This window comes from Staurois parvus, unplaced genomic scaffold, assembly GCF_062004578.1.
Source record: "Staurois parvus isolate SC_StPar_1 unplaced genomic scaffold, SC_StPar_1.0 ptg000845l, whole genome shotgun sequence".
Taxonomy (NCBI): Eukaryota; Metazoa; Chordata; class Amphibia; order Anura; family Ranidae; genus Staurois; species Staurois parvus.
In genome coordinates this window covers 2,138,613-2,154,529 of record NW_028318641.1, presented here as the reverse complement: position 1 = coordinate 2,154,529, position 15,917 = coordinate 2,138,613, and the positions used below count along the sequence as shown (strand labels likewise).

The following is a 15,917-nucleotide window of genomic DNA, read 5'->3' as shown; positions in this document are numbered from 1 at the left end:
ATGCCCCCTACACTGGTGGTCAGTGGCAAGAATGCCCCCTACACTGCTGGTCCGTGGCAAGAATGCCCCTTACACTGCTGGTCCGTGGCAAGAATGCCCCTTACACTGCTGGTCCGTGGCAAGAATGCCCCTTACACTGCTGGTCCGTGGCAAGAATGCCCCTTACACTGCTGGTCCGTGGCAAGAATGCCCCTTACACTGCTGGTCCGTGGCAAGAATGCCCCTTACACTGCTGGTCCGTGGCAAGAATGCCCCTTACACTGCTGGTCCGTGGCAAGAATGCCCCTTACACTGCTGGTCCGTGGCAAGAATGCCCCTTACACTGCTGGTCCGTGGCAAGAATGCCCCTTACACTGCTGGTCCGTGGCAAGAATGCCCCTTACACTGCTGGTCCGTGGCAAGAATGCCCCTTACACTGCTGGTCCGTGGCAAGAATGCCCCTTGCACTGCTGGTCCGTGGCAAGAATGCCCCTTGCACTGCTGGTCCGTGGCAAGAATGCCCCTTGCACCGGTAGTCAATGGGAAAAATGCCCCTTACACCAGTGGTCAATGGGAAAAATGCCCCTTACACCGGTGGTCAATGGGAAAAATGCCCCTTACACCGGTGGTCAATGAGAAAAATGCCCCTTACACCGGTGGTCAATGAGAAAAATGCCCCTTACACCAGTGGTCAATGGGAAAAATGCCCCTTACACCGGTGGTCAATGGGAAAAATGCCCCTTACACCAGTGGTCAATGGGAAAAATGCCCCTTACACCGGTGGTCAATGGGAAAAATGCCCCTTACACCGGTGGTCAATGGGAAAAATGCCCCTTACACTGGTGTTCAATGGAAAGAATGACCCTTACATTGGTGTTCAATGGGAAGAATGACCCTTACATTGATGGTCAATGGGAAGAATGTTTCAGTGTGGTGGTCAGAGGGAAGAAAACCCCTAACATTGATGGTCAGATTGCCATATTTAATGGCAGTTGGAAAGATCACTGGTGTCATACCACTAGCTCTGCCAAGTGGCACTGGACACAAAACTAGCCAGACATCAGATGGAGGGTCAATCATTCACAGCTCAAGGAACTTAGTGACATCACATTCATTTCATATGACATCAAACTGTTACCACTAAGATCAAGTGAAATACTCCCATTTACTATAAGTAAGGAAACTAAGGTTTGTGAAGAAAAAAAATCAGATTCAATAATAATAATAATAATAATAATAATAAAAAATAGCTATTAGGTAAAGGTAAATAGTATAACATTTTTCATGAAATCTTAAAACAGCATGTGCAATATAATGATATAGAGGTTTCTATGAAGTTGCAGAAATGTTCTTATTCTACCTTACTCTCTGACTGAAAGGAGCTGATCAACCAAAGTCATCCTTATCAGAGATCCAGAAGAATTTAAAAAAAAAAAAAAAAATGGAAATAGTTAGGAATGTAGCACCCATGCCATTTGCCAATTCATACTGACACCTGTCATAAAAGGAATGCTTACCACTCCCAATATAAACATTTTCATATGTCTGAAACACACTTGTAGGTGTCAAACTGAATTAAATAATGGATCTGTCTCTTAGACATGTCACAGTATTAGAGAGAAACTGCTAAAACAGAAGACATGTTCCCCACTTAGTATATTAGGTTTCTTCACCCATAGGGGCCAATCTTCTGTTTGACAGTCTACTTTTACAATATTATCCTCCGGCAAATCAATTTTACAATGTATGGCATCTGCTCCTATGGGGTTTTCAAGGATTTTCTAGTGGGAAAAATCTATAATCACTGTTATTAGCAAGTCTTTTCTTGCCATTTGGGATAAGCTTGTGTTTGTTCTGAACCCAGAAAACAGATTTTATTAGCCAAGGAATGACAGCTATCAAAATTTGGGTGATTCCTCACTTCGAAGCTGATGTACACATTGGGATGCTCATGATATCAGTGTACTCATACAACCACATAACCAGATGGGTAAATGACAATGACCCAATATGACCATGTTGCCATATTAGGTCAATGATGTCACAAACATTCTCACCCCATTTGTGTACGCCCACTGCGGGGCAGGTAATCTCCCGCCCAAAACTCAATGGCTCAGGAATGATAGGCGACTTCCAGATTTAAACCCAAACTCATTCTTACCTGCCACACGCGCAACATAGGCATTTGGCATGGACAGCAATATCCATGGGCATACAGATGCTTTGCATATTTACATTATTTATTATTACTCTTTTTTCTAGGATAATGACCTTTCATATTTTTACTGGCAGGCCAACTAGATTCCTAAAAGAAACCTGGAAGAGTGACGGCAGAAAAAAGAAGATCAAGTGGTCCATTAAGTCTGCACCTCTTTCTATCTATCTATCTATCTATCTATCTATCTATCTATCTATCTATCTATCTATCTATATATATATATATATATATATATATATATATATATATATATATATATCTCTATCTATCTACATATATATATACATACATACATATATATATATATATATATATATATATATATGTGTGTATGTATAGATAGATATAGATATAGATAGATATATATACACACACACACACACACACACACACACACACATATATATATATACACACACACACACACACACACACACACATACAGTGGGGACCGAAAGTTTGGGCACCCCAGCTAAAAATTTGTATTAATGTGCCTAAAGAAGCCAAGGAAAGATGGAAAAATCTCCAAAAGGCATCAAATTACAGATTAGACATTCTTATAATATGTCAACAAAAGTTAGATTTTATTTCCATCATTTACACTTTCAAAATAACAGAAAACAAAAAAATGGCGTCTGCAAAAGTTTGGGCACCCTGCAGAATTTATAGCATGCACTGCCCCCTTTGCAAAGCTGAGACCTGCCAGTGTCATGGATTGTTCTCAATCATCGTCTGGGAAGACCAGGTGATGTCAAGCTCAAAGGTTTTAAATGCCCAGACTCATCTGACCTTGCCCCAACAATCAGCACCATGGGTTCTTCTAAGCATTTGTCTAGAAAACTGAAACTGAAAATAGTTGACGCTCACAAAGCTGGAGAAGGCTATAAGAAGATAGCAAAGCGTTTTCAGATGTCAATATCCTCTGTTCGGAATGTAATTAAGAAATGGCAGTCATCAGGAACAGTGGAAGTTAAAGCAAGATCTGGAAGACCAAGAAAAATATCAGACAGAACAGCTCGCAGGATTGTGAGAAAAACAATTCAAAACCCACGTTTGACTGCACGATCCCTCCAGAAAGATCTGGCAGACACTGGAGTTGTGGTACACTATTCCACTATAAAGAGATACTTGTACAAATATGGTCTTCATGGAAGAGTCATCAGAAAAAAACCTCTTCTACGTCCTCACCACAAAAATCATCGTTTGAACTTTGCAAATGACCATATAGACAAGCCTGATGCATTTTGGAAACAAGTTCTGTGGACCGATGAGGTTAAAATTGAACTTTTTGGCCGGAATGAGCAAAGGTACGTTTGGAGAAGAAGGGGCACAGAATTTAATGAAAAGAACCTCTGTCCAACTGTTAAGCATGGGGTTGGATCAATCATGCTTTGGGGTTGTGTTGCAGCCAGTGGCACAGGGAACATCTCACGAGTAGAAGGAAAAATGGATTCAATAAAATTTCAGCAAATTTTGGATGGTAACTTGATGCCATCTGTGAAAAAGCTGAAGTTGAAGAGAGGATGGCTTCTACAAATGGATAATGATCCTAAACACACCTTGAAATCCACAGGGGATTACATCAAGAGGTGTAAACTGAAGGTTTTGCCATGGCCTTCACAATCTCCTGACCTCAACATAATTGAAAATTTATGGATAGACCTTAAAAGAGCAGTGCGTGACAGACAGCCCAGAAATCTCAAAGAACTGGAAGACTTTTGTAAGGAAGAATGGGCAAAGATACCTCAAACAAGAATTGAAAGACTCTTGGCTGGCTACAAAAAGCGTTTACAAGCTGTGATACTTGCCAAAGGGGGCAGTACAAAATATTAACTCTGCAGGGTGCCCAAACTTTTGCAGATGCCATTTTTTTGTTTTCTGTTATTTTGAAAGTGTAAATGATGGAAATAAAATCTAACTTTTGTTGACATATTAGAAGAATGTCTCATCTGTAATTTGATGCCTTTTGGAGATTTTTCCATCTTTCCTTGGCTTCTTTATGCACATTAATACAAATTTTTAGCTGGGGTGCCCAAACTTTCGATCCCCACTGTATACATACATATATATATATATATACACACATACATACACTTTTTTGTAACTTTTAAACTTCTTGTTTGACTGTTTTTTTTTTTTTTAGTGGAGTATAGATACATGTGTTTGTACCAAGCATCAGCTACAGGTAAGTTTTGAACTTTCCTCTTGCTAATTTGAGGTCATGTCCCTGCATTCTTGAACTTGGCTTCATATTGAAAATCCTGCCCTCTTGAGCCTTATTCACTCCCTTCATGTATTTAAAGATTTTAATCATATCTCCCTTTCCCTTCTTTTCTCCAGACTATATACAGTTGTGTTCAAAATAATAGCAGTGAGACATCAATAACCGGATCAATCACTGTGTTTGGTAGAAATGATATTTCTACATGGCAAATAATTTACTAGCAGGTGTAGTAGAGTAATAGAAATCCAACAGACCCAACAGTCATGACATGCATGCTGCTGATTCTGTGTAATTGAATCACTCATTGAAAGGGGCGTGTTCAAAATAATAGCAGTGTGGAGTTCTATTAGTGAGGTCATTCATTATTTGAAAAACAGGTGGCAATTATTGCCCTTATTTAAGGAAGGAAGGCAGCAAATGTTGTACATGCTGGTTACAGTGCATTTCTCTCTGAAATTCTGAGGCAAATGGGTCGTTCCAGACATTGTTCAGAAGAACAGCGTACCTTGATTAAAAAGTTGATTGGAGAGGGGAAAACATATAAAGAAGTGCAGAAAATGATCGGCTGCTCAGCTAAAATGATCGCAAATGCTTTAAAATGGCAACCAAAACCTGAAAGATGTGGAAGGAAGCGAAAAACTAGCATTCCAATGGATAGAAGAACAGCCAAAATGGAGCGGACTCAGCCAACAATCATCTCCAGGAAGATGAAAGAAGGTGTGACGTTCCCTGTGAGGACTGTTACAATTAGAAGACGCCTATGTGAAGCCAAGCTATCTGCAAGAAGTCCCCGCAAAGTCCCACTGTTGGAAAAAAGACGTGTGCTGAAGAGGTTACAATCTGCCAAAGAGCACATTGACTGGCCTAAGGAGAAATGGCACAACATTTTGTGGACTGATGAAAGTAAGATTGTTCTTTTTGGGTCTAGTGGCCAGAGACAGTTTGTCAGACGACCCCCAAACACTGAATTCAAGCCACAGTACACTGTGAAGACAGTGAAGCATGGTGGTGCAAGCATCATGATATGGGGATGTTCCTCATACTACGGTGTTGGGCCTATTTATCGCATACCAGGGATCATGGATCAGTTTGAATACATCAGAATACTTGAAGAGGTCATGCTGCCTTATGCTGAAGAGGAAATGCCCTTGAAATGGGTGTTCCAACAAGACAACGACCCCAAACACACCAGTAAACGTGCAACATCTTGGTTCCAGACCAACAAGATGGACGTTATGGAGTGGCCAGCCCAATCCCCGGATCTTAATCCAATAGAAAACTTGTGGGGTGACATCAAAAATGCCGTTTCTGAGGCAAAACCAAGAAATAGAGAAGAACTGTGGAATGTAGTCCAATCATCCTGGGCTGGAATACCTGATCACAGGGGCCAGAAGTTGGGTGACTCCATGCAACACAGATGTACAGCAGTTCTCAGAAACAGTGCGACTACAACCAAATATTCATGAAGTGATTCAAAGGAAAGCAAAATCTTCAAACATTTTTCAGTATATATAATGAATATTTGAGTTTGTAAAGTAGAATACAAACACTGCTATTTTTTTGAACCGTCTAATATTTCACTTTTCTTCAATTGTTTTAGAGGAACACCACAAATTTGATGTATTTTTCTTCATGTTTTGATTTGGAATAGAATGTGTCGTGTTCCCAATGCATTTGTGTGGATGGAAATAAAAGCTATTAGAAGGATTTTCAGCTTTATTCACTTTTTTCAACACACTGCTATTATTTTGAACACAACTGTATATCGAGTTCCTGAAGTCTCTCCTGATAGGTCTGAGGGATAAAAAAAAAAAAAGTGTCACTATTTTTGTTGCCCCTGGACTATCTTAGCAATATCTTTTTGTAAGGGAGTACTCCCAAAACTGGCCCAGTGTGTATATAAGCAGGCTATCAAAATTTGACCGGTTCAGCAGTGACTAGCCAAGTTTTGTGCGGTCGTCTCTGCTTTGAACGGATGTGTTGGAAAACTTCAGCAGAAAATCCCATTGTTGAATGTCTCAGCAGAGAAGGTTGCTTCATCCATCTCGCTTGTGTGGATGACCAGCTTAAGGACAATAAACATTTTGTACTCTTTTGCTCACATTTTAATTTTTAGACACAATCACTATGACCTCTTCTCATTGGGCAGAATTCTTGATTAGATCTCGATAGATGTGATTGACTTTCCATGAAGCTAAATGGTCTACAACAGATAAAAGATACCAAAAGCAAACATTGGTAGTCTTGCCATCTGTGATAGTGTGATAATAGTTGTGACAAACTCATACCTTAAAAAAAAAAAAAAAAAAACTTATGGGCATGTTTCTAAAGCAGTTAATCTGACATTTACCAAATATTTACTGCAGATGAATCTTCCTGGTATATGTGTCTTAAATAACAGTGATTGATTCACCACCAGTGAACTATTGGTGAAAGTCATCTTCAGTACTTTATAAACATGTACCTTAAGGTTGTGGGGCTATATCCTCCCTTTAGTCCTTAGAGGTCAGATATTGCCAATGAAATCTAGCTAGAAGATTAACGTAGTAGAGTTTGGGGGTCAGTAGTAATGTAGTAGGATTAGTGGGTCAGTAGCAATGTAGTAGGGTTTGTGAATCAGTAGCAATGTAGTAGGGTTTGGGGGGGGTCAGTAGTAGCGTAGTAGCATTTTGGGGGTCAGTAGCAATGTAGTAGGGTTTGTGGGTCAGTAGTAGCGTAGCAGCGTTTAGGGTGTCAGTAGTAATGTAGTAGGATTAGTGGGTTAGTAGCAATGTAGTAGGGTTTGGGGGGGTCAGTAGTAGCATAGTAGCGTTTAGGGGGTCAGTAGCAATGTAGTAGAGTTTGTGGGTCAGTAGTAGTGTAGTAGCATTTGGGGGTCAGTAGTAGCGTTTAGGGGGTCAGTAGTAATGTAGTAGGATTAGTGGGTCAGTAGCAATGTAGTAGGGTTTGTGGGGTCAGTAGTAGCAGAGTAGCGTTTAGGGGGTCAGTAGCAATGTAGTAGAGTTTGTGGGTCAGTAGTAGTGCAGTAGCATTTGGGGGTCAGTAGTAGCGTAGTAGCATTTAGGGGGTCAGTAGCAACGTAGTAGGGTTTGTGGGTCAGTAGTAGCGTTTAGGGGGTCAGTAGTAGCATAGTAGCGTTTAGGGGGTCAGTAGTAATGTAGTAGGATTAGTGGGTCAGTAGCAATGTAGTAGGGTTTGGGGGGTCAGTAGTTGCGTTTAGGGGGTCAGTAGCAATGTAGTAGGGTTTGGGGGGTCAGTAGTAGCATTTAGGGGGTCAGTAGCAATGTAGTAGGGTGTGTGGGTCAGTAGTAGCGTTTAGGGGGTCAGTAGTAGCATAGTAGCGTTTAGGGGGTCAGTAGTAATGTAGTAGGATTAGGGGGTCAGTAGCAATGTAGTAGGGTTTGTGGGGTCAGAAGTAGCGTAGTAGCGTTTAGGGGGTCAGTAGCAATGTAGTAGAGTTTGTGGGTCAGTAGTAGTGCAGTAGCATTTGGGGTCAGTAGTAGCGTAGTAGCGTTTAGGGGGTCAGTAGCAATGTAGTAGAGTTTGTGGGTCAGTAGTAGTGCAGTAGCATTTGGGGTCAGTAGTAGCGTTTAGGGGTCAGTAGCAATGTAGTGGGGTTTGTGGGTCAGTAGTAGCATTAAAGACTTTTTTTTTTTTTCGGAGAAAGGGGGGGTTTCCCTATAGCAGTGGCACACAAAGTTTTTTTTGGTGGAGTGGAAATTTGTTAAAGATTTTGCTGGAGCTGGACATTTTTTAGATCTCAAGACAGGGGTGGACTGACCATTCGAGCACTCGGGCACTGCCCGAGGGCCCGGGGTCAGTAGGGGGCCCCATGAAATGCCCCTGGTACCTTTTTATAGGCTTTTTTGGGTGTGCTTTGAGTGTGGGCAAGGACACAGGGGCCCCATGATCTCCTATTGCCCGGGGGCCCCATGAGTTGTCAGTCCGCCCCTGTCTCAAGAGTCAGTGAGGTTGACATACTAAAGGCACTGAGCAGGGGAATCATCTCTTAGCTTAGTGAATGTGTTGAAAATTCACGAATACTACCTAATCACATGCAAAGAAAAAAACTATTTTTTCTTGCACGTGATTTGATGATGCGAGTCAGCACAGCTTTCCCACCCCCATTCACTAAGCCAAGGGAACATGCCCTTGCAAAGTGCAAATTCCTTGGCAAAGTGAACAGCACATTTGTCTTTAGTAAATTAACTCTAGTAAGTCCAATCTTCTTTCTAAATGGGATACCCAATTTTATATACAAACTTCGGGAAACTTGAGAACTACCCCTTGCAGTGGGATCCTTTGCCCTGCATTGAACGTTATGACTCCAAGGGTCAGTCCAATGCCGGAGTGTGGGGGAGCACCATCTTCAAAGTGAGCCGAGATTCAGATAAGTAAAAAAGTAAAAGCTATTCTCGTCTCCCTTAGACTAAACAAGCATCTAAACTTTGCAGTTTGGACCAGGGGTAGACTGACAACTCATGGGGCCCCCGGGCAATAGGGGATCATGGGGCCTGTGTCCTTGCCCAAACTCAAAAAAGCCTATGAAAAAAGGTACCAGGGGCATCTCATTGGGCCCCCTACTGACCCCGGGCCCTCAGGCAGTGCCCGAGTTTCCAAATGGTCAGTCCACCCCTGGTTTGGACACAGACCCACACAGCAAGGGATCATTTTCAAGTTTCCAGGAGTTTGGTTTACATCAGTTTGACTCGTGATAACGGCACCAATCTCCAATGTGTAAATGTTCGTCGTTCACATAAAATCTCATTAGGAAATACGCAGCTGAGATAGAACTACAGATATCCATGACTCTAGGTGGTTTGCACAAGAACAAAATCATATACACACCAGTCCTCCGCAGGCACTGAGTGATGCCAAAGACCCGTTATGGTTGAGAACTTCTCCAGTATAGAAGCAAAGATCATCCACAGGGATCCTGGTCTGGGTGTTCTCTCCGAGATCCATTCTCTCCTCTACTGTGAATCCTGAAGCCAGAAATTGGAGGTTCCTTCGCAGGTGCAAATGTAGATTTTGACCCAAGGCTGGTAGATGGATGTACATATTGTCCGGGTGGCTCCCTACGCCTGTTGTAACAGAGCGCGGCCTTCGGATGTTAGAAAAGACTGACTCATCTTCTTGCAGTGGCAGAGGCACCTCTCCAGCCCATAATAACTGCGGGATCACAACTTCGACTTCTGGGTCAGAGCATTCAGCTGCAAAACAAATTGTGATTCACATATGAAGGTGACGTCAGTAGCTGCAATGTTTTTCCAACCAGTCACACTAAAGCCAATACAGCATGTAAGTCTCACAACAATGTACTTGTATCGGCCCAGAAAGATGGGATGTGCTAGGGCAGCATTTTGTCAACCGATTTTCCAGTTGCGGCACCCTTTAAAAAAGTATGAAAAATCTCGGGGCACCCCAGTCCAAAACGTAAAAAACATAAAATGTTATCAATGGGAAACCTGAGCCTTGGATAATGCACACAACCACCTTAATAAAATTCACTTCACGTCAGAAGCCCCAATTCACATCAGAAGCACCCCTTTACAGCAGAGGTTTCCCCATCACATTAGGGTCCTCACATTATATCAGAGCGCCCCCCCCCATACATAAGAGCCCTGCAACACATCGGAGTCACCCCATACACGAGCCCCCCATCATATCAGAATCCCACCATCACATCAAAAAACTCCCCATCACAGAGCCTCCCCTACCATCCCGCAACCGCCCCCCTACCATCCCATACCATCCCGCAGAGGCTCCACCTACCACCCAGCAGAGGCCCCACCTACCACCCCAAACAGGTCCCCCCTACCATCCCACAGCCGCCCCCTAATCACATAGCCACCCCCTAATCCCACAGCAGCCCCTCTACCATCACACAGCCTCACCCCTACCATCACACAGCTGCCCCCCTACCACCCCACACAGGCCCCCCTACCACCCCACACAGGCCCCCCTACCACCCCACAGCCGCCCCCTAATCACATAGCCACCCCCTAATCCCACAGCAGCCCCTCTACCATCACACAGCCTCGCCCCTCTACCATCCCACAGAGGCTCCCCTACCATCCCACAGAGGCCCCCCCTACCACCCCACACAGGCCCCCCCTACCATCCCACAGCTGCCCCCTAATCACATAGCCACCCCCTCATCACACAGCAGCCCCCTACCATCACACAGCAGCCCCCTACCATCACACAGAGGCCCCACCTACCACCCCACACAGGCTCCCCTACCATCCCACAGAGGCCCCACCTACCATCCCACACAGGCTCCCCCTACCATCCCACAGCCGCCCCCTAATCACATCAATCTCACACAAAGGGTTTAAAGTGGAAGCCCCCTAAATCTGTTATCAACACTGTTAGTGAATTGCACATATAAAGATTCATGCATTTAGTGAGAACTGCTTGCCTCCTCCTTTAGGCTATGTCCACACCTATGCAGGTTGAAATTGAGCCGTTTCTGCATTGCGTTTCATTTGATGCAGGTTTTTTTTTTTCTTTTTTTTTTCATTTCTCTTGTTGCTAGGCAGATTTAAAAACTCAAGAAAACATAAAAAATGCATAAAAAACACAATACATGCTTTTCTGCAGCATTTCCATTGAAATCTATAGAAACAAAAACACAACTTTTTGCGTTCAAAAAAGAACCTAACCCTTTCTATAAAGGCTCCAGGTGAAAATGCAGAGATGTGAACCTGTCCCATAGGAAATCATGTTTAATGGACTGTTCTGCGTTTGTGCAAAATGCTGCAGACAACGCTTAGGTGTGAACCTGGGGTACCTGCATGGCCTCATTAACCACCTCCTGTCCGACCGTTGTATATAAACGGCCGGACTGTGGCAGTGCAGGGTCGGGTGACCGTTTATAAACGACCTCCCCCGCCCCATGCTTGTGCATGCTCCCTGGGAGGGCGCAGCACCGCGATCCGGTGCCTGCTGTGTCCTCCGGACACAGTGGAACACCGATCGTCGTACAGGACCTCTTTGTGAGATCCCGATCATGTGATCACTGATTGGCCAATCAGTGATCACATGCAGAATAGTAAGCAAGATGTCATTTCTGACATCATTGCTTACTACGTGTGAAATCTGTGAATGATCACAGAGGTCATATGGTACAAGGCTATTCACAACAGCCTTGTACCATGTGACAAGCTGTGACCAATCACAGCTCACACAGTTCTCAATGGCTGCAAGAATGCAGCCAGAGAGGAGAAATGATTCCTCTTACAGCCTTTATGGGTGTAAAAGCAATCAGTGTAAAAAAAAAAAAAATCATCACCACCCACAGGTAGTACAGTGTCACCATGGTGACACTGTACTGCTAGGGTGACAGTATGTAAAAAAAAAAATAATAATAAAATAATGTTTATTTTGTATAATGTTAATGTTTAAAAATTATAATAATTTTTGGTTATAAACTAATTTAGGTTATTTTTTTACTAAAAAGAGAACGGAATACATTTTGGCCAAGATTTGTGATGAAATATTATTAATTTGCAAAATTTTATAAGAAACTTTTTTTCTAAATTTTTGGACTTTTTCATTTACATAGCAAAAAAAAACAAAAATCCCAGTGGGGAATAAATACCACCAAAATAAAGCTTTATCTGTCTCAAATAAATGCTACAAAATTCATATGGGTACAGTGTTGCATTCCCGCGCAATTGTCATTCAAAGTATGATAGCCCTGAAAGCTGAAAATTAGCCTGGACAGGAAGGGGGTGAAAGAGTCCGGACTGGAAGTGGTTAAGACTCCATGTACACTTGTAAGACTCCGAAGTCGTGCAACTTTGATGCGACCTGGGTAGGAGCGACCTGGGTAGGAGCGACCTGGATAGGAGCGACCTGGATAGGAGCGACCTGGATAGGAGCGACCTGGATAGGAGCGACCTGGATAGGAGCGACCTGGATAGGACTTTGGATTTGAACAATGATAACTGTTGCACAACTGACGCCTGTTAAACATTCAGGGGTGACTTTCAAGTGACTTTTTACAGTTCACATTGAAGTACAAAACCCTCAAGTCGCATGAAAGTCCGACCAAAGTAGTGAATGAACAACTTTAGGTCACATAGACATGAATGATACTCGCTGGAAAACCTGGCGTGCGACTTGTCATGCAACTCTGATGTCCAAAGTTGCATGACAATTTGCACAAGTGTGCATAGAGCCTTATGCACCATTCCTCCACCCACTGGTGTATTTAAGTTTTGTGCTGCCCTAGGCAACACCAAAATCGACACTCCCCCGCAGACAGAGCCTGGCATTGACCAACAACACTCCTGCCACCCACCCAGGTAAGCCTTCCACTACCACTGCCCCCCATACACCAGCCACCATTCCCCATGGCAAAAGAGAGAGACGCGCACCTTAACGGCTCTAGACATCCCCAGGAATGAGAGTCGGGCTGTGCATACACTATCATGAAACTCGCAGCCTCGCTCGGAACCCACCAGGTCCCCATATCGCGTGTCCCTTCTTCCATCCCTTCTTCCGAGGGGCAGTGCTGTCCCCCATAAAAAAATGCAGCCCTAGGCAAATGCCTTGTTTGCCTTGTGGTAAACACACCCCTGCCTGCACCTCCTATATTTCATGCCACCATTTTAAAAAAATTATATCATCATTATAAAAAAAAAAAAAAAGACATCATCAGTGGCCAGCTTGTTCCTTGTTTTGTGCCAAACCACTGAAGATGTTGCTTCTGATCTTGTGCATGTGCCATCCAAGATGATTTTAGTACCCCAGAGCAGTCATATCTATACTAGAACAGCTGTTGAACGAAAGGCAGAATTTAAAGGGTGTACTGGGGTAAGGCCTCTTTCACACGGGTGTTCCGTATGTCCGTTTTTCATCTGTCTGTTCACAGATGCAAAAACGGACAGCCATGTATTTCTATGGACTAGCGGATGTTAACGGATGATCGACAGTTTACATTTGTTAGTGTCGCATCCGTTAACATCCGTTTTTTCGAATGGAAGAAAACCTTATTTTTCTTCCGGAAACAAAAACAGAACGGACGAAAAACGGACAGAAAAACAGACGCGAACCGATGAAAAACGGACGCGAACCGATGAAAAACGGACGCGAACCGATGAAAAACAGACGCGAACCGATGAAAAACAGACGCGAACCGATGAAAAACAGACGCGAACCGATGATAAACAGACGCGAACCGATGATAAACAGACGCGAACCGATGAAAAACAGACGCGAACCGATGAAAAACAGACGCGAACCGATGAAAAACAGACGCGAACCGATGAAAAACAGACGCGAACCGATGAAAAACAGACGCGAACCGATCCGTTTTTTTCATCCGTTCAGTCACATTTTTTCCAACAAAAAAAAAATGCAACGCCCGTGTGAAAGGGGGCCAACACAAGATTATATTTAAACATCTATGTAATAGGACCTAGGGGTCCATTTATAAATGTATTCACCAAAGATTCACACAACTCACCTAAGAGTCACCCATTTTCCACATAATATTCACAGGCGTACCTCGGTTTACAAACGCCTTGGTTAACGTAATTTTCGGTTTACGAATGAAAAGTGATTGAAAATAATGCCTCGGTTTACGAATTTTTTACAAATTTTTTTTGCAATACGAAGTGTATGTCGGTACCGATTTTTAAATGCAATTGCCGACTTTTTTTTTCTTCACTATAGCTCATAGAATTAGCTGTCACTTTCCCCAGAGCTAAAGGAAACTGTTTCTTTTATCTCGGGAAAAACGTAAAGGAAACTTTCTTTTTAGCCGGGGGGGAAAGTGACAGCTGATTCTCTGAGCTATAGTGAAGAATACAAAAAGCTGGTAATTACATTTAACCGTTTCCCGCCTGGCCTATGGCTGAATGGCAGCCGGCAAAAACACTCACCTTTCCTGGTGGACGCCATATGGCGTCCTTTCGGGCATGCGCAGTTTGCGTGCCTGCAGAGCTGCGCAGCGGCGCGATCTGTCACTGGCCGTGTACCTCGGACACATCCGATGACAGATCTGAGTACTGGCTCTGTTGCCGGTACCATGTGACCTGCTGCGACCAATCACAGCAGGTCACATGACAGTTGTATACAATGGATGGCTTCATTCATGCCATCCATTGTATACTAGTATGTCTAGCTGTGAATGGTCACAGCGATCATATGCAAAAGTTGGGCCAATCACAGCCCAGATGTGTCATGTGATTAGCCGTGGCCAAATCACAGCTAAGCACAAAAAAAAAAAAAAAAAACCCTGAATGAATCGATGTCATTCAGGAAAATGCTTGCTTATAGAAAAGTAATTCTTTGCTATAAGCAAATTGTGTAAAAAAAAAAAAAAAATACTGATCACTTCCCCAAAGTAGTACAACGTTACTATGGTAACATTGTACTACTTCGGTCAAAGTGAAATATGAAAAAAAATCTTAAAAATGTAATAAAAAATTAAAAAAACAAAAAATATTTTTAAATTATATTTTTTGTTTCATACTGTCACCAGGCAGATCACTGCCATGCCAGTTATATGATGACGCTGTACTGCACTGGTGACAGTATGTAAAAAAGAAATTGTGAAAATAATTGTTTTAATTTTTTCATTTTCCGAAAAATGACAAAAAAATACAACTTCAAAAAAACTCGCCATGCCTCTTATGAAGTACGTCGGACTGTCTACTCTGCAAAAAGGGGTCATTTGGGGGATATCTGTACCGTCCTGACATTTGGGGGATATCTGTACCGTCCTGACATTTGGGGGATATCTGTACCGTCCTGACATTTGGGGGATATCTGTACCGTCCTGACATTTGGGGGATATCTGTACCGTCCTGACATTTGGGGGATATCTGTACTGTTCTGACATTTGGGGGATATCTGTACTGTGCTGACATTTGGGGGATATCTGTACCGTTCTGACATTTGGGGGATATCTGTACTGTCCTGACATTTGGGGGATATCTGTACTGTTCTGACATTCTTGAACCTCAAGAAATTAGATTGGCCGTCACTACTTCAGGATTGATCAATTTTCAGATCTATACCATAGTTTGTGAACTCTATAACTTTCCTACAAACTAAATAATACATCCTAATTTGGGTTATTTTCACCAAAGACATGTAGCAGAATACATCTCGGCCTAAATTTATGAAGAACAATTATTTATCCCTCAATGCGACGCGGACTATACTTATATGAGCAAAGCTTGCCACCAGTTACCTATGTGAGTGATTTTCAATTCATCTGGATTTGATTTTAATAAATGATACTGCACTATTAGCATTATCTTGCCTCCCTGGCTTGTTATTTTACGAGCCTTTTAAGGTGGTGTACTTTGGAGTCTGGACGGCGTTGGACCTCTTGGTGAGTCTGAGGTGGACCTTGAGTGGGATTGACATCTTCCTGGAGAGTCCGCCATTATACCTGATGACATCACACTGGTGACAAGACCCAGATGCACATACAGATCATATACATACAATGCGCAGTTTGTATTTACTTCT

The 15,917-nt window shown here is 42.9% G+C and overlaps 1 protein-coding gene across 2 annotated transcripts in view; it reads right to left on the bottom strand.

Moving 5' to 3' along the window:
• Positions 1–15,917, bottom strand: part of ADAMTS17 (ADAM metallopeptidase with thrombospondin type 1 motif 17) — a 508,325-nt gene that overhangs the window by 446,261 nt on the left and 46,147 nt on the right. For both annotated transcript variants that reach the window (XM_089655532.1, XM_089655533.1), the window contains exon 2: positions 9,270–9,634. In XM_089655532.1, the coding sequence (XP_089511658.1) occupies positions 9,270–9,634 (365 nt within the window). The remainder of the gene's footprint in view (positions 1–9,269; positions 9,635–15,917) is intronic.